The 20599-nt window shown below is 34.4% G+C and overlaps 1 protein-coding gene and 1 pseudogene across 1 annotated transcript; both read left to right on the plus strand.

Annotated features, from left to right (window-relative positions):
- Window positions 1-297: 297 nt before the first annotated feature.
- LOC143566403 (protease Do-like 7) lies at window positions 298-5863 on the plus strand (annotated as a pseudogene).
- Window positions 5864-11888: 6025 nt separating this feature from the next.
- On the plus strand, window positions 11889-14743 carry LOC143566400 (U-box domain-containing protein 45-like). The gene is made up of 2 exons (XM_077053124.1): window positions 11889-12149; window positions 13681-14743. The coding sequence occupies exons 1-2, from the start codon at window positions 12073-12075 to the stop codon at window positions 14495-14497; spliced, it is 894 nt and encodes a 297-aa protein (XP_076909239.1). The 5' UTR covers window positions 11889-12072; the 3' UTR covers window positions 14498-14743.
- The last annotated feature ends 5856 nt before the right edge of the window (window positions 14744-20599 follow it).

The raw sequence follows: 20599 nt of genomic DNA on the forward strand, positions 1-20599 counted from the left end.
TTCTGGTTTCTTTTATTTGGTTTTTACATTTTTGAAATTTTTATTATTTTTTTTTATCCATAACAAACCAAATTAATACCGATCAAATTTAGGTAGATGTTTCGACTCAACATGATACATCTATTTCGCATGATTCTAAAGTAGAAAAGGAAAGTAGAATTTTGAAATATACTACTGGTAAAAGGATCGGTTACACCAACTTCACATAAAAAGCTCACACCTAATTGTCAATAACTTTAACAGTTGACCAATAGTTTGACTCCAACAGCCATTTGTAACTGTTTATAACTATTTTACTCTTCACCTTCGATCTCTCAAAAACCTCTGTAATCACCACCGTAACCGTCACCGGAGTTTCATTTCACCACCATACACAGTCACCGGATATGGACGACTCACTGGAAGCATCACAATCGGAGTCATTGGATGTTATTAATCCTCCCGATGATGATCTGTCCATGGAAATCGATCCTCCGTCAGGAGACAACCACGCGACGGCTGAGGATTGGCGTAAAGCGCTGCACAAGGTCGTTCCGGCGGTGGTTGTGCTCCGTACGACGGCGTGTAGAGCCTTTGATACCGAGTCCGCTGCTGCAAGCCACGCCACGGGGTTCGTTGTTGATAAGCGTCGTGGAATTATTTTAACTAATCGCCACGTCGTTAAACCAGGTAATTATGTTTCCGTTTCGATGTAAAAACATTACTTTTTAACTGTGATAATATAAGTTGACTTTTATAGTAATTGAGTTGACTTTTAATTTGAGTGTGTGTGTTTTGTAGGTCCGGTGACAGCTGAAGCTATGTTTGTGAACCGGGAAGAGATTCCGGTGTATCCGATATACCGAGACCCTGTGAGTTGGTTTGTTAATACTTGATAAGATAATTGATGTGTGTGAGTGTGTGACAGTTTGTGGTGATATATAAATTATAATATTGTGATTGACTGATTGTGCAATTTTTTAGGTTCATGATTTTGGATTCTTTCGGTATGATCCTGCCGCGGTGAAGTTTCTGAGCTATGAGGAGATACCTTTGGCTCCTGAAGCGGCTTCTGTTGGACTGGAAATTAGAGTTGTTGGGAATGATAGTGGAGAGAAGATCTCTATTTTGGCGGGTACTCTTGCGCGTCTAGACAGAGATGCACCGCATTATAGGAAGTATGCTGCTTCACAGTGTTTTCTTTGTTTATATTCTTGGTTTGATAAAGTTGTAACAAGAATGCTCTTGATAAGAAAATTGATATAATATTGAATCTTAAAACTGGAAATAACTAAAGATTTATGCGTATTTACAATGTAAAGTAAGTTATTCTAGTTTGCTAAAACTGGGGAAACTTGTTAAGAGATTGAAATCCGGGGCCCATTGAGATTTTTCATCCATTAGTAATGGGTCCCGTAACTCTAAAGGAGCAAAAGTTATGCCATTTCGAACCTTTTCTAGCACATTTTGAATTGGTCCAAGTATGAGTATGCTAGCTCTTGGATTAACTTCGTGCCAAAGATGATTAAAATCCTTGCAGCTTACATTATATTTGGTTGATTTACTACACCTATATGCCTGATTTGTTCTGCTTTCATATGTGTTCTTTGAATTATATCATATGTAATAATAGTGAAAAAGATGAATAAAAGATCACCGCTATGCATCACTTGTTAACAATGAGATATTTTCTTGCTGCAGAGATGGCTACAATGATTTCAATACATTCTACATACAGGTGAACTTCCAACTACTAATGCTACTATTTTTGGGTTATTCTAGACTTTGACCAAGTAGCTTGTATTTCTTATATTATTTTGATTTCCCACAACAGGCAGCTTCAGGTACTAAAGGCGGTTCGAGTGGGTCCCCAGTCGTTGATTGGAAAGGACGTGCGGTTGCATTAAACGCTGGCAGCAACTCTTCTAGTGCCTCGGCATTTTACTTTCCTTTAGAACGAGTAAGTACAATATTATATGTTGGAACAAGAAATGTTATGTTTTCTAAGGAATCATGCATAAACTCTGAAGTTTGCATTTGCAGGTTGTTAGGGCATTAAATTTCTTGCAAGAAGGAAGAGATTCTAGTCAAGATAAGTGGCAGGCTGTTACAGTACCTCGCGGTACATTCCAGGTTTGTTGGTTACATTAGCTGAAAGTTAATTTCATTATTAAACTTAATGTTGTTATTATAATTATTATCAGTCTCTTGTTTCTGTTAGGCAACCTTTGTCCACAAAGGATTTGATGAAACACGCAGGCTCGGTTTACAAAGTGAAACAGAGCAGGTCTGTTAGTTTTTATTCAACTTTATTTGTTGATTTGTAAAACAATTTTGAATGTTCTGGTATTTGATTTGTTTTTGGGTTAGTTGGTTCGCCATGCATCTCCACTAACTGAAACCGGGATGCTTGTAGTTGACTCTGTGGTAAGTTTTTCAGATTCTGTTGTGAAATTGCTATCTACAGATTCAGCTGAGCAAATATGTCTGACATCGTCACGGGTATGCTGTAGGTGCCAGGTGGCCCAGCTTGTAAACATTTGGAACCGGGTGATGTTCTTGTTCGCATGAATGGGGAGGTATGTGCTATATGAATATAGTTTCTTAAACTATCATTTGTAAAACTATGCTTAAATGAACTAGAGTTTACGCAGGTGATTACTCAGTTTCTGAAGATGGAGACTTTACTTGATGACAGTGTGGGCCAAAATGTTGAGCTAGAGTTTGAAAGGGGTGGCACATCTTTGACCGTTCAGTTAGTGGTGAGTGATGGTTGACCGGTCTCTTACATCCATGTTTTGTGCTTTACAAAAATTTAGTGTTGGAAAATTCAATATTGTGTTTTGTTTCAGGTTGAGGATTTACACTCCATAACTCCAAACTACTTTTTGGAAGTTAGTGGGGGGATTATACACCCGCTCTCATATCAACAAGCTAGGAATTTTCGTTTTAAATGTGGTCTTGTATATGTAGCAGAACCCGGGTAAATATGTGTGCAGTTAACATGGTTTCTCTTTGGTCTACTTCTGAAAATGAAATGTTCAACCATTTGTTTTTGTATCTTTTTTTCATTTGCAGTTACATGCTTTATCGAGCCGGGGTCCCACGGCATGCCATTATCAAAAGATTAGCCAATGAAGACATTTCAAATGTTGAAGACTTCATTAATGTTCTATCCAATCTCTCTAAAGGAGCTCGGGTTCCATTAGAATACATAAACTACAAAGATCGACACAGGAGGAAGGTATTTTAATAATAATATTGCTAAAGTATATTTTTTGGATGTTTTGGTGGATAATATTGACTTTCTTTTGTTCGCAGTCTGTTCTTGTTACAGTTAACCGCCAAGAGTGGTATGCTTCACCTAGCATATATACACGCAACGACACTTCTGGTATTTGGATAAGAAAGACGGCTTTGCCCTCAAATTCCCAAGTACCTAATGGTGTTGCCAGCATGGACACTAGTAGCTCCGCACATGTTCAAGAGGAATCCACCGATAAAGATTCATCTGCGGATATGGAAGATCAAGACACATCAGCAGGCTCTGGTAATGCTTCTGTTGCTGAGCGTGTGATAGAGCCTACTCTGGTCATGTTTTCGGTAACATCTTCAAAATCAAATCATCGTTCATTTATTATTACTATTTGATGGGATTTGTGTACAACTTTTGGAATATTTATATTTACTGGTGTATGACGTGTCAGGTTCATGTACCATCATCATGTATGGTTGATGGTGTTTATGCACAGCATTTTTTTGGAACTGGTGTCATTATCTATCATTCAGAAGAAATGGGGTTAGTTGCAGTTGACAAGAATACTGTTGCCGTATCAGCATCTGACGTCATGCTTTCTTTTGCCGCCTTTCCAATCGAAATTCCTGGGGAGGTATGAAACAGATATTAAAAAAATTAAGAAGCCGGCCGTTTATTTTTGTCACAAGTTTTGATTTTTCAGGTGGTCTTTCTCCATCCTGTTCATAACTATGCAATTATTGCATATGACCCTTCTGCCCTTGGACCCGCTGGTAGTTCAGTAGTCCGAGCTGCCCAACTTCTTCCAGGTAGAAAAACTTGTACCAGATCAATGGTTGAGATGTTTTCTCATTTTTATTTCATTTTGTGATAGAACCTGCATTGAGGCGTGGAGAGGATGTGTATCTTGTGGGATTAAATAAGAGTTTACAAGCAACATCTAGAAAATCTGTTGTAACCAATCCGTATGCACCTCTAAAGATAAGTTCAGCTGATTCACCGCGTTATAGAGCAACCAACATGGAAGTTATAGAGCTTGATACTGGTAAATACCATTATCCATTTTTTAATGAATTTTAAAACATATTTAGATACATCAATTAGTTAATGATGTTGGTTGCTTTTTTGTAGATTTTGGTAGCAGTTTTTCAGGAGTACTAACTGATGAGAATGGAAGAGTTAAAGCTATATGGGGAAGTTTTTCAACTCAGGTTTGTACTAATCATCGATCAAAAAAGAAAAGGAAGGTTGGTTCTCTTAGTTCTTTATTAGTCAACCGTACGGTTGACTAAGATTCTGATGATGAAATCTTGGTTGCAGATCAAATATGGTGCGAATTCATCTGAAGATCATTTTGCAAGAGGCATTCATATACATTCAATCAGTCAAGTTCTTGACAAAATAATATTAGGTGTGAAAGGACCGTCACTTCTAATAAATGGTGTTAAAAGACCAATGCCTCTAGTTAGGGTTTTAGAGGTCGAGTTTACTCGTACTTTACTCTCCAAAGCGAGAAGTTTTGGGCTCAGCAACAACTGGATCCAGGTATGCAATATGTTTCTCACTTTCTTTATGTGTAATATATGCAGGAATTGATATTTTTATAAATTGTTGTTTTGCAGGCTCTTGTAAAGAAAGATCCTGTTAGACGTCAGGTCCTACGAGTTAAAGGTTGTTTAGCAGGATCTAAAGCTGAGAATCTATTAGAACAAGGTGATATGGTCTTGCAATTAATAAGAAGCCGGTTACATGTTTTAATGATATTGAAGATGCATGCCATGCCTTGGATATGTATGATGACATGGTTGCAAAACTTGAATTCACCGTCTTTCGACAGGTTAATCATATTAATGAATCTTCGTTTAATGTGAGAAATATTAATGAATCTTGTTTTATGGTTTGCTCTTCAGGGGCGAGAAATGGATGTTCAAGTGGGAACAGATATAAGAGATGGAAACGGCACAACACGTGTAATTAACTGGTGTGGATGTTTAGTACAAGATCCTCATCCGGAAGTACGTGCTCTCGGGTTTCTTCCGCAAGAGGGCCATGGTGTATATGTCACAAGGTACGGATTTGACCTGTTTTTGTCCAGTCAGCATCGGTGTCTACTTGATGTGTGTAAAGGCTAAAGAATATAATTTACACTGTTGCAGGTGTTCCTCTGGGAGCCCGGTGCATAGATACGGTTTATATGCTCAACAATGGATTGTGGAAGTTAATGGAAAACCAACTCCTGATTTGGATGCTTTTGTTAATGTCACAAAGGTACAAATGTTCATTTATTCTTTGTTTGTGTTTTTCAATAAATTACACTTTCGTTTATTAAACTTAAAACAATGCATGCTACTGCATACAGGAAATTGAAGACGAAGAATTTGTTCGTGTACGGACAGTGCACTTGAATGGGAAGCCACGGGTCCTGACACTGAAACAGGACCTGCACTACTGGCCTACATGGGAGCTCAGGTTCGATCCTGAAACCGCCATGTGGCACAGAAAGATTATTAAATCATTGGAAGCTAGAGATAGCATATGAACACTGAATTCGTATCAAATCATTGTGATATATTTATTTCTTAGATATATACATTGTAGCATGTACATGTAACTTCATATATTTGGCGCAGAATAAATGTTTTGTATTTTGAGGTTTTCTGGCATTTTATAATCGAAAGACTGAACTATGAACTATTATAGAACTATGTATCATAAAATTGCATTATAAACATTTAAAACAATCCAGTTATTTCACACTAATCAATAAACTGATAAGTGATAACAGACATTTGTAATACATCATATATGTAATCTGAGCTTTAACAAAATTACACTTGCAAGAACTCCGAAGGTGAATTAGCATCTGGCTTATCATGATCATCCAATCCACCTGGAACCGGATGCTGCAAAACCTGCAGTACCAAAGCACCCAACCCATCACTCGTTGACCCAAAAAACTGACAAAAACCCGTGCCATAACTCCAAGAATCTGCATCTGGTTCTGACACGCGTTTGCATGCAGCTGCATCATCTGTTACTGATGCTCAATCTGCATCCGCACCATCTTCTCCCGCCACTTCATCTCCTCCTCCTCCCACCTCTCCTCCACCGCCATCCTTCGCCTCCTCTCCTCATCAAACTCCATTTCCAACCTCATCCTGCTCTCAGCCTCCCGTTTCGCCATCACCATCCGCCTCTCTTCAAACTCCAACTCGTTCCGAGAATCACTCTCGGCCTTCTTCTCTTCTCATTTCCACTCCCTCTCCTTCCGCTTCTCCTCTCTCCTCATCATAACATCTCTCAGCTCCAACATTTGAGCTCCCACCAACCCCAACATCCTCCCATTCACCCCCTTCCTCGATTTCTTCACACGAACCGAACCCGAATCATCCGTTTCCTCATTCTGATCACTCCCATCCTCCTCCTCATGTTTTGAATCTATGGTGGGACCAAACCAAACGACACTTCATCCATGACCCACCCACCTAGAAAACAAAGAAGCGTAATTTCAATGGTTCTTTATACCTTTTATCAAATATAGGGGTTATGTTGGACACCCCCATACGCCCCTTAATATGGGGGCGTATAGTGCAAGACGTCTCATATTAAGAGGTGTTTGTCCTATATGATGTACCTTATATGCGACGTATTGTATAATACGCCCCATACTAAGGGATATACGCCGCGTATTGTACAATACGCGGTGTAAGGGTACGACTGACAACCTAGGACTACTTTGACAGTCATAGGTTGTTATATTGTACCCTATATGCCGCGTATAGCACAATACAGAGCATATAGGTTCAGTTTGAATAATTGAGTCATCCGACTCCCCCTTTCTTCTCTTTATTATATATATATATATATATATATATATATATATATATATATATATCTGTGTGTGTCATGCACACACAATTCACTATCCCCTTTCGAGAATCGAAACCAAAAAAATAAAATGTGGTGGTTCGACAATATGTTTCTTGACAACGAGGAGGAGTCGGGATACGCGCCTAACGATCAGCCTAACGCGTCGGGATTACCTGATTTGAACCAGGTTTCGTTGTATATTGATATAATATAAATTTGTTAGTTTGTTTATAGTTAAAATATGTTGCCATTACGTTTGTTAGGAGTATCACCGTTACGATAGGCGGGCTGAATAGTCTTACGATCAGCCTAGCACGCTCGGGTTACCAAATTTAAACCAGGTAATATATGTTAAATATAAAGTCGTTATTTGATTTTTAACTAATACATGTTACCATCACGTTTTTCAGGAGTACTTCGCTTACGAGAGTCAACCTGAACAATTTTACAGTTAGCCAATATACGCGAGCCGATGGTTTCGTATAAAACAAATAATGTAAGACACCATTATTTTTTGTTATAATATTTATTATGATTATTTAAATATTATATTTATTATTATTATTATTTAATTATTATATTTATTAATATAAATATTAGATTTATTATTGTAGTATTATTGTTAGGATTATTAATTTAATTTTATTATTATCATTATTTAATTATTATATTTATTACTAGTTTTTATCCCCGTATTACGGAGGTTGTGTATGATTTTCGTGTCTATTATTTATATTTTTTGGATTTTATTTTTTTTTTATTTTAATAAAGTTAATAATATACTTAGAGTACAAATAAATGAGATGTTATAACCCGTTTAAAAGTTATGAGTTTGGTAAGACCCATTACCCGCTTATTTTTTTTACTATAAAATTGTTAATATAAATAATATCTTTTTCTAAGAAAAATTGGATACTAATTTTCAGTTTATCCCTATTTTATAAGATTTCATATCAAGGTGAGATTATTTTTTAATATAATGAGATGTTATAATGAGTTTAATGTTATCTGGGTTTAGCGAGACCCATACCCGTGAATTGGGGTCAAATGCATGAGAAACTTTTATTTACAAATAAAACAATTTGGTGGCTTAAGAGAATGTAAGAAGCAACAATAGAGCTTTTAAGGATTTCGTTTATATATATATTTAAGATTAAGATTCTTTGTTCTATAGTTTTTCTTTCATTTTCCTTTTTTTATTTGCGCGCAACATGTATTGTAATTTATTTTCATCCTCGTATGTTGTTTTACATTATTCGTTTATAATACTTATATATATTTTTTAATTTTATTTTTAGTTATTGTAAGAAAGTTAATAATATATTGATGATAAAAGGGTTTCACAAATAAATGAGCATTATTTATTGTAAGAAAGTTAATGATATACTTATGATTTGATGATAAAAGGGTTTCACAAATAAATAAGATGTTATACCCGGTTTAAAAGTTATATGGGTTTAGTGAGACCCATGACCAACTTATTTTTTTTTCATCATAAAATTGTTTCTTAATTATAAATATTTTTTTTAAATGGATATTGGTTTTTAGTTCCCTGTTTTATATGATTTTTCATATCAAATATTTGATGAGATTAATTTTAAATATAATGAGATGTTATAACCCGTTTAAGGGCTATATGGATTTGGTGAGACCCATACCCATTAATTCGGGTCGAATGCATGAGAAACATTCATTTAAGAATAAAGCAATCTGATGGCTTGAGAGTATTTAGGGAGTTTTCGTTTATATATATTTAAGATTATTATTTATTATATTTATTTGTAACTGGTTTTAGATTTTTGAGTCCCGTAAAGAGTTTGAGGAATGGGCCAAAAAGAGAGGACGAGATCATGGGTGTGTTATTGTGGTCCGACGGTCAAGGACAAATGGTATGGACCTTGCATGCAATCATGGAGGATAACCCAAACTGAGGGCCACCATCGCACCGGTAGTATAAAAAATTAAAATAAAAAACATAATAAGGCAAAATTAATGGAGTCAATATGCTCCGTATTGGACTATACATGGTATATTTAAGGGTGGTTGGGTAAAAGGCAAACAATAGAAAAACACTATACTTTATTTTCTTTCTTGGCAGCTTTGCATTTTACCTAGTTTTGTTTTATTAAAAGGTATAACCAACATTTTATTCTTTATTCTTAAAAAGTTTCGTATTTAGCACTATAGTAGTCTAGTGTTTTATAATTTAAATCGTTCGTGTGTATGGATACAAAGTAAATTATATTAAATCAACTAATAAAACGATAACACTAAAATAGCCGAACATGTATATAATTGTATCGCTTTATCGTTTAGAAGTGAAATTTGGTTTAAAAATACTTTCTCACACTCATATTACATCATTATTGAGACAAATATGACACTTGTAAGATAAGAAGAAGAAAAACTGTGAGCGTTTCTGCCTAAGTTGTCAATAGTATTTTTGGAGTGGATTTTGCCAAACTTAATTGGACTGAAACATTAAGAAAATCAAGAAGAAAAACGTATAAACCATCATGATGTTTTGAATTGTTTGTATGTTCAAAATGTATATTTTAAATGATTGTTCATCTGTCTTCATGCAAGTTTTCATAACACAATTTGAAAACAAGACTTTAGTGCCTTGATTTTCAAATCAGTAGTGGAATAAAAAATTATTTAATCTGTTTGTTTATCTTAAAGAACAAAGATTAGGAAAACACATAACTTAATAACGGGTCACTTTCAGTTAAGAATCTTAATCTTCATTATGTTATTACTCAAAACTTTATGCTCGAATCCATTGCTTACTGTAAAAAATTATTTGGAATGGAGTACATGTATGATTATTAGAAAATGATTTATAGTAGTAATACATTTATATTCAATACATAATCAATTTTAATTGCTAAAATGTAATAAATAAGATATCTATATAATTCTCCCCTTTGCTTGGATCAAATACAAATAAAATAAGTATGTGAACTGTACGTATTAAGAAGTGTAATTATATATATATATTGTAGTTAATTATTTACATAATTACACTATTTGATTAGTGTAGTTAGTACGTTTTTTTAGTTTGAACATTAACTTTTCCCATCATTTCCCATTTCCCATAATTACAAGTTTTTGTTTGGTATGTTAATTTTAAAGTAGTTATATCCAACGGATATAATCTGATTTTTATATGTATTGATTGGTTAAAGGAACATTTGTAAAGCGTTGGTGGGCAACAAGCCAACAATACATTTGTGTACTGCTTTGCTTTCATTGACAAAGACTGTTGAGATTAAGTTACATAAACATCACCAAACAACTAATAAAAGGTTTATTGTTATTTTAATAATACATACATGATTGTAACTCTGTTTTTGTCTATATATAGCTACAACTCTCATATATTTCATTCTAACAAATTTAACAAAGAAACCTTTTAAATATATTGAAATAATATTAGATGATTAAACATGTATAGTCATGTGTTCAATGAGGTAGCGGTAATCAAATTAGTAAATTTTATATAGAGCTTAAATTAATGAAAAAAATTGGGTATTTTTTTTCCCACAAAAATAGATGACCAAGCCTAAAAGTGATATCTATTTAAAGAGCCAATATGTTTGGTAAACATTGTGTTGACATAAACGTCGAACTCAAACTTTCGGTCCCGTGTAAGTGGGTGTTATTGCCAATCATTCCTTGTTTTTTTATCGTAGTAACATTTGACCCCAGATAGACTGCTAACCACTTACTATTATGTTAGTCTAAGATCGATCATGCCAACTAGCAAAAAATATTGTAATGAGAAGTTGTAACATAAATAAAATGATATTTGTATTTTTTTTTTCACACACTAAGACAAGACACACAAATACTATTGTTGCTTAAAACTAGTACGAGAAATTCTGAAAAATTGGAAGAAGAACTCTTACACATTATTCTATTCATAAAACCAAAAGACGAGAACTTTTACTCTTTCACCACGCCCTTTTCTTTTTCATAAATAATCATGAAGTTGATATAATATTTCAAAGGTTGAGTTAACAGTACAAAAAGTACAAAAGGTTTTACTAAGCTAGAAATAAATTTATATAAGACTGTTTAGAATTCCTTATTTAAGCTTCTCATAAGTTATAAGTTACAAAGTTATAATTTATGGGTTATTTACTCACAACCTTTAATTTTTTCAAATTCTTTATAACTTATCTATATTATTATATATAATATAGGAGAGGGCAAATTAAGACGCTTATGATTAAGTAATTTAAAAATGAGTGTTTAGGGCCGTTTGTGACGGTTTTTAAGTCAAACATGCGAGCCAAGCTGCTAGTAATGATTATTTGTCGTCCAAAATAGAAACTAAACCGTTGAAAATTGAAACCGAAAGTTAAAGAAAAAAACCAACCATGAAACCTAACCAATTAACATATTTAAACGGTTGTAAAGTTTCAAACCAAACCATAAACACCCATAATTATTACGTGATTACTAGAGTCTGTATTCAAACACCTGTCAGATCACAATTATCACACCCTTCTAGCAACTTATAAATCATAAGGATATTAAATAAGCAAATCCCAAACACCCCAAAATATGATTACCACAAGTATAGAAGCTTATAAAGTTTAATATATGGTGTCTGTTTTTTCATATTATAAATTTTAAGGTTATAATAAACAAATATATATATTCTATAAAAAGAAAAAGCCGTTGATAATAATAACTGTTGCTTAACGCCAATCTCTTTTAAACCCCCTTCACTTAATTTCATCCAGTGCCAACTCCCCATGGATTCAAACACCACCACCACCATCACCGGTGATCATACTCCGACAACCTCCACCATCGACCGTACACTTCATATCATCCAACAACACAACCATGATACGTTTTCAAAAATTCAAGCAGCTAAGGAAATCCGAAAACTTACCAAAACATCACAACGCTTCCGTAGACAATTCTCTGACGCCATACCTCCCCTTGTTTCCATGCTACGGGATCCGTCTGTTGAAGCGAAAGCTGCAGCTCTTCTCGCGCTGCTTAATCTCGCCGTCCAAGACGAAACGTACGTTTTGTTTTTTTTTTTTACGACAAATTTGTGTTATATATGAGACTTAAAGAGTTAAAGGCTTTGCCTTTGACACCGGGTTGGTAAGATGAAACATAAGTTAATATTATTATTTGAGTCAAAGTTCAGTTTTGGCTACAATTGCCACTTTAGTCCAAAAAGTTATTTTTTTCTGCCAAATACATTTTTTGGTTTGCAATTTTTTGGCAGGCATGTTGTGGTTTTTATATATATTTTTTTAAATTACTAGTTTCCCTAATAAACTTTAATCCAAAAGTTTATTTTTTGCCGTTTCAGTTTTATTTTTTTCGCTACTTGTTCGGTTTTGAATGAATGGTTTTTGTTGGCCGTTCAAAAAAAAAAAATTTAGCTGACTAACTCTGACAAATATTTCTGTTAACCATAGGGATGAAAACCGAAGTTTAAATTAAATTATTGGTGTGTCATTTTCTATGCTTATGTGTGCATATTTTTCTCAAATTCATCAATTCAAAGAAAAATGAGAGTGCAATAATGTTAAAAGTATTCTGTTTGTGGTTCTACTTTTTAATCAATCATGATTTTAATTGGTTGGTTGAGAAAAGTTAACAGATCATGTTAAAGAAGTATCTGAAGATAATATGGTTAGTACTTAGTTTGTTAATCAAATCATGAATTTGACGTAATTTCAAAAAGAAAGCTGGTATGGTATTACTACGGTTACTGTTTATGTGTCTTGATCACCAGTCACCAATATGGATCTTGCTTTCTGGTTGATTAATTCAGTTTGAAGTTAACTGCTTTAAAGAGACTGTTGTATGTCACTTTCTGGTGTCTGCTTTGCTTAGAGTTCATTAATGTATTGTTGAAGAAATCTTGAATTGTAAATGATCCTTTTAATGTATGATTGAATCCAACCGAATTAAAACCGTAAATTGCGTTTATAAATTATGTTCATTTTGTAAAAAATTTTGGGAAGTATTATTTTTTTTTTAAAAAAAAATTACAAGTCTGATGTTATTTTTTTCAAGAAATTGGCTGATTTGTTCGTTATGTGATTTCATGGGTTAAAACGAGTCATTTTTATAAACTTGCTAATGGGTCGGGTTACACCGATAATATTCTAGAGAGAGTATATTATTATTCTTTACACGCGTTGATATTTGCAGCAAAACCCGATTGACTAACCATTGTATTTAATAAATGCAGAAAGATAAGCATGAATATAAGATAAATGTTTTTGTTCAGGAAATTGGTAGTTTTGTTTGTTCTGAATTTGGATCATTTTAGTTTCTACTCGAATTATACCATGGGTTCGGGTCAGGTTGCAGAAGATATGCCTGCTAGAGAGTATATTATTTATTCGGTACCAACGTTGATATTCGTAGAGAGCTTGATTAAGTTTAACTAACCATTTTATTAAATATTTACTTAGAAGATAAGCATGAAGTCAATGAATGCTTTTTAATTGGGCATAGAATCTGATACTTGATTAACTTTTCATAATTGTTCTTCATTTTTTTATAATTTTTTGATTCAATTTGTACAGAAACAAGATCAGTATTGTGGATGCTGGCGCATTGGACCCAATTGTCACAATTTTTAAATCAGGAATCATAAATATGCAAGAACACGCAACCGCGTTATTAGCCACATTATCCGCATCACCTGTCACAAGGTCAACCATTGGTGCATCCGGTTCGATACCGTTTCTAGTCGAGGTTCTTGATCAGGGGACCCCACAAGCCAAGGTGGATGCAGTCATGGCTCTATACAATCTTTCATCAGACAAAAACAACCTTAACCTCATCTTACAATCACAACCTGTTCCTTACCTAGTAAATATCCTTAAAAGCTCCAAAAAATCCTCAAAGATTTCAGAAAGATGCACTGGTGTTCTTGAATTATTGATTAGTTTTGAAGAAGGGAGGGTGTCACTAACTTCAGAAGAAGGCGGCGTGCTTGCGGTTGTGGAGGTTCTCGAGCGTGGGTCCCCCCAAAACCGTGAGCACGCGGTGGGTACACTTTTAACCATGTGTGAAAGTGACCGGTGTAGATATTGGGAACCAATACTTAAAGAAGGTGTTATCCCTGGGCTTTTGGAGCTTACGGTTCAAGGAACCGTAACCTCGCAGACAAAAGCCCGTACTTTGCTTCGGTTGTTACGGGAATCGGCGTACCGAAGATCGGAACGCGAGCCCGATACGCTTGAAAACATTGTGTGTGATATAATATCACATATTGAAGGTAAGGAACAGTCTGGGAATGCAAAACAGATGTTAGCAGATATGGTGCAAGTTAGCATGGAACAGAGTTTGAGACATCTACAGCGGAGACATTTGCGCGTAACGGGTTCTCATGATTAAAAAAGGTCGGTAATATGTTTTTTTCTAAATGTGGGTTTTGTTGGATCAGTTTAATGTAACATGATATATTATGAACATGTGGTGGGATAATATGTTGTTACATACTAGGAAAGCCAGTCCAGGCCTTTTGTGTTTGGTAGGTATCATGTGACTGGTAAGTGGTGAATGTTGATAAACTTGCCAAAATTGGTGTAGTTCATTGTAAATGTTGTGGAAGACTGAATAATATATACAAGGTTGGTAAAATATTATACCCGTGAATCTATTTAGTTACTTACACCAACTAATGCGTCTTAGTGTTGTATAAATTAAGTATTTATTCTTTACTATTTGGAGGAGTTCGGTATTTTTAACCTGAGGTGTTAAAGAAAGCCTGTTGGGCCACGTGTCGAAGGAATATCCGGTTTGTCCCGTCTGCAGTCGTCATAGTGGAGATCGTGAATGTCGTGTTGCGCAGAGCCCACTGCTTAGTACCATTGTCTCCCTTGCGTGTCCATTGTGGTGGTCCAATGCGTACCTGCTATACATGTGGCTCTTCCATGTTAGTGTATATGCCTGCACATTTATGATATATAACTTCTCTTTCGCGGCACTTTGAACGTATTCGCCCTAGATGTTCGCCAGGTGTGTTCCTTCTTGGCATTTTCCTTCATAGTGCTTGGCTGTTTTTAGTCATGAGTCTGGATCTGACCTGTATCCGGGTCCATATCTCATCACCTAGTAAGTAGTAAGAATAGTAAATATAGCATGTAAGTTATAGGTATTGGATCATTTCAAAAGTTTTTTACAGCGAGATGTGCGAGAATTGAAGGTGTAACTCCGTTAATCCCTAATTTTACCCCATTTCTTATGTGTAGATGCGTTGTGTAGGTGCATATGTATGTGTGTAGGTACGTATGTTTGTATATGTGTATGTATGTTTGTATGTGTTTAGGTACATAAGTTTGAATGTGGTTCGGTACGTTTATATGTTTATAGGTTGGTTTGAATGTGTAATTAAGACATAAATACAACCAACCTACATATATGTATGTAACATCATATGAAATGGAGTGAAATTAGAGATTAATGGAGTTATACATTCACTTCTCACACTTATCGCTGTAATATCACTTCTCGCAAGATCCATCCCCGTAAGTTATATATAGTAGTTATTTACCGATTAAAACAAAATGTTTATATCATATACATATCTCAAACTCATCTATTATGATTGTGAAAAGTATTTAAGTTTCATTTACTTTGAAAGAAAAATGGCTCTATCTTTCGGTAAATTAATAAATAACTAATATATTTAAGAATAAAATGTTTGAATTGGTGTATAATAATATTCAAGAACACCTTTAAAACGTTTAGACTCTTCATACTAGACCTTGACTTTGCTGTGTTTTTGGACCACTAACTTATTAGTGGGCCTCTATCTATATGACTATATCTTTCATAAGGGAGGCCTGATTATTAGTATTAGCAATTACACATCATTACAGACTTGCTTTTCAAAAGAACTAAAGAAGTGTCTTTTCAAACAAAATAAACTTAAATCGACATAAACGTAATAAAAAAAATATTACATTATAGTAAAACGTTCTCTCTTTTTTCAAATAATTTAAAAGCATTTCTTATAGACGAAATATTCACAAATGAAAGAATGCTTATGGGTAGTTTACACGAAAATCGTTGTCGACGGGCTGGGTCAAAACATGTTGCGTAAACTAATTACGTTAAACCGTCACAAGGAAACATTTATCACTGGTGTAAAACGTCTAATCAAACTTCAAGAGCTCAATAGCTTAATGCAATAAGTTAAATCAAATTTCTTATGTTTTCCATTTGGTTTATAAAGACGAAATATTCACAGATGAAAGTATTCAAGATTTCTAGAGCTCTAAACCATGATACAAATTAGATTGTTAAATATCAAAGTTATCTTATTCTTAAAATCACTGTGTGTTTGAAATTGAAATCGTTAGTTTTTTAGAAGTGAAAATGCGGTGTCTTTTTATTGAGCCGGATAAACTATAAGTAGGTCGGCCCTCCCTTTATTGGGCCTTAAACGTGCATGTTCTGACTTCTGATGTTCTTATCATGTATGTGGTATTGTGTACTTTACTACTTGGGTACACACTTAACGGACGTTAAGGTTCTTCATAATAGAACTATATACTTGGTTAAGTCTTTCGATTTTATTGAGTTATCTCAAAACATTTTGGAAAGTTAACTTTGAGTTTAGTTAATTATCTAGACCCAAGTTAACAAATCCGAACACTCGATTAAAACCTTGTTTTGGTGTTCATATACCCAAAGGGTCTTGCATTAGTGCATTATAACCCACATAAGTTACTTAACATAGGTCGAGTAATAATTATGAATGAAATACCAAGACCCGGTTTCGAGTAAACTTACTTTTTAAAACATGTCTTTAATTTCCCAAGTATTTACATTTTTAAACCATAAACTTCATTTATTTACTTTACTTGTCATATTTTATTTTAAACCCTTCAAAGACTACCTACTAACTTAAGACCCGTTTAATCTAGGTCTTGCTCGTTAAACCCGATCTCCGATTATTCACGAATCAATCTTTCAAGTTACTTAGTTAACGTGAGTACATTTCATCCCCCGTTTTCATTTTTATCTTTTGGGGGTAACATGCATACTTATTCAAACAAAAATGATTTATATTATACTCATTTCTCAAACCACAAACTTTAGGGTATATGATGCTAGAATACTTGCTCTATTGTGTGTTATATGTCTCATATGCTTTACGTGCGCGAGTGTTTATTTTTATGTTGTTGTTGAGCCTCATTAAGTATGATCATACGCTCCCCTAACTACTTAGCCTTGTGCTAGTAGAATAGGGCCTCATTATCCAAGTATGTCGGTATTCTTACCGATTAGAAATGATCCTCATTTACATATGTTTTATATACCATGATTGATGCTTTTATTTATAGTCTCATATACGTTTGTGGATTTCACTCATATTATATATACTCAAAACTATGAAATTGCTCACCAACATACGTGTTGACAAATGTTATTTTATGCATGTTACAGGTTTGATTATTACTTGAGTTGGAGTTTGAAGACGTCATTCTATTTTGATACCGCTAGGTTATTAGAAGAATGAACAATATCTATTTTCTTATGTTTTGATGTTATTTGTATGAACAATATGTGTTACTTTGGTGATTGAATGAAATTAATGAGTTGATTAAATATTGTCACTTTAATAGTGTCTTGTGTATTTGTCCAATCACGTTACACCCCGGCATGTACCGCCGCCTTTTATCGGGGTGTGACAATGTAATCATATTGTTACAGTAATATTATGATAGAACTATGAGATACGTGTACTAATATGTGCATATTGTTACAATAATTGTTACAACAAAATAGAATACGAAAGTGATTTATTTTCTCTCTAGATTTTTTTAAAGTATAGCAATGGGCACATAAACATGGAGTGGATGCAAATATGCATATAAACATAATGTTATCAATACCGTATTTTTTTAAAATAAACCTCCAACATATTTAAATTCATGTACATTCTAGTCAGTTACGGAGTATACAACAAGCAGTGCAAAGGTTAAAGCGTTCATAGCTATGTTTCCAGCATACTATTGGAGTATTGGTTCTACAATGAACATCTATCTCTCTCTCTCTAACATACTGACACGATCCTATAATAATAATAATAATATTTAAGTTTATATATTATTTAGTTTCCTTATTATAATCAAATTATGTTTCATTATTGTTTATCTTTTTCTATTTTTATGTCTTTGTTTTCCTATATATTGTAATCTCGTTTAAGTAAAAGAATAAAAAAGAATTATTATCTTGGGTTATTTTCTCTTATTCTCTTGTGTTCTTGGGAGATTGACGGTTGTCTCGAATAAACCGTAACATATACTTGTGATGAATCAAGTGATTAACACAAATGCATCAATGTTCTTAACTCTTTATTAGTATTAGAATCGGTAAAGCGGGTTCCAACTTATTTATCTTAAATCTCTGTTAGTGATGGTAACGCGGGCTTCAAACATGTTGAATCTCAATTCATCACTTTTATTACACTCAAAAATTTCCCTTTTAAAATAAACACAACTCAGATGAAACTAGGAAAGCAAATAAAATCGTTATACAGAATCCTCTTTGTTCATAGAATACTTGTCTTTTAAATAACAAGATACTTTAATCAATAAAAACCAAGAGGCATACATGGTGATGGCAATTAGCAGGCTGTAAAACGAAGCTAATAAAAGCACAATATCAAGTCATCTATAATTACCTAGCAATTTATTTGTATATTATCGTTGGAAGTTGGAGCAATTATTTAGAATAAAAAAGTTAATTTTTACAGTTGGTATCAATAATTAATTGAGAATCGTTAGATATCAAGTCAGGATGGCCGAGTGGTCTAAGGCGCCAGATAGAGGTGCACAAATCGGTTTTTTTAAAAAAACCGGTTCGGTTAATAACCGGACCGGTTAATAACCGGTTTTTGTGTATGAAAACCATAACCGGTCAAACAGGTTAGGACCGGTTTGGGAACCGGTTAGAACCGGTTAATAAACCGGTTTTTTTATTAACAGGTTTTTTAATAACCGGTCTAACCGGTTAACCGGTTTTTTTTTTTTTTTTTTTTTTTAAATAACCATAATTTTTTCACAGTATAAACAAACCGTTAACTACAAGCATTAAATCGTTATCGCATATTCGTAACTCAAAAATACATAACTTTCATTTATAGCTTTTACATTAAAAATACAAACATTAAATCGTTATCGCATATTCGTAACTCAAAAATACAAACATTAAAGAATGCTTAGACACGATTACATTAACAACTTGCTGTTTCTTACTCATTATTTTCATCGCTACCCGATCCCGAGCTATTCCTTAGGTAATCGTCGTACGCGGCTTCTTCATCGGTCATTGGTTGAGTGTGTCCTTGATTGACCTCGTCTTCATACAAGCCCGCCTCATAGTCCATTTCCCCCTCGAGTGAGCGTTGATGTTGTGCCCTATCTAAAGAGTCCAAGTAATCCTTGTAGCAAATAGACATCTCTACAGCTGGTGGAGTGAGTCGAGTCCTCCTAATCGATATAACCCTGCCAGAAACAGAAAAAGCAGACTCCGAAGCTACCGTGGAAGCTTGGACCGTTAGTAAATCTTTGGCCATGGCGGCGAGGATCGGAAACTCATCCTCCTTACCTCTCCACCAAGCCAGCAAATCAAGACTTCTAAATTCATCTGGAGTCATGTGTTTCACAAAGTTGGTACCACCATACCTTCCAAGTTCACTGCTTGGGGTGTTTACCTTTTGACGTTTACCGGCGTCTTCCTAAATCATGTAGTACATCCCCATTTCAAGGTCGGTTTGGGATTGGGATTGGGCAACAGCTCTTAACGAGTCATGAATTTGGGAAGACGACCCGTATTTTGTAAGGTAAACATCATACATGTTAGACAAGGTGGTGTTGAAAGCATTCTTTAAAGTTTGGTTATAATAGGGGTTTTGATCGTCGTTTAACTCTAGCTCATCACAAATTTTTTCTATTAAAGCTTCAACACCACCAACATTTATGCAAGGGTTTAACGCAGCAGCACATGTCAAAACAGCGGGTAGTTGTTGAAAATATTTTCTAAATTTTTCTTTCATTTTTACACCCATATCAAAATAAGGTGCACCCCTACAATGAAGTTCACTCAACTTTGTTCACATGACAGCAATTTTTGGTAAAGCAATGGGGCTTGTTGGATAGTAAACCCCGGATAAACTAGTTGTGCAAGATTTAAAAATTTGAAGGACCTCCGTAACGATCTCAATCAATAACCAGTTTCTAGGATCGTACGGTGCACATTTACCCCTACTTGACATGTAACACCCCGACCAAAGGCGGATTATACATCGGGGCGCCACATATTGTTTCATTACTCGTGACACTATTGGGTGTCAATATTTAATAAATACATTCATTCGCGCACGCGCAAAGTAAAAGTAAGATAACATAAATCATCATAAATCAATATATTATAAATCATAATATTCGAACAGCAATAACTTGTCTTGATACATTTTAATCTAGG

The sequence above is a fragment of the Bidens hawaiensis genome, unplaced genomic scaffold (genome assembly GCF_021521415.1).
Source record: "Bidens hawaiensis isolate Kalapana, Puna unplaced genomic scaffold, B.hawaiensis_p1.1 tig00022884_1, whole genome shotgun sequence".
NCBI lineage: Eukaryota > Viridiplantae > Streptophyta > Magnoliopsida > Asterales > Asteraceae > Bidens > Bidens hawaiensis.

What these genes read in the sequence shown, in the direction of transcription:
- LOC143566400 (XM_077053124.1), top strand. Translation starts at nt 12,073, where the DNA reads ATGCTACGGGATCCGTCTGTTGAAGCGAAAGCTGCAGCTCTTCTCGCG. An exon ending in CTCGCCGTCCAAGACGAAAC is followed by an intron (nt 12,150 to 13,680) that starts GTACGTTTTGTT and finishes CAATTTGTACAG; the next exon opens with AAACAAGATCAGTATTGTGG.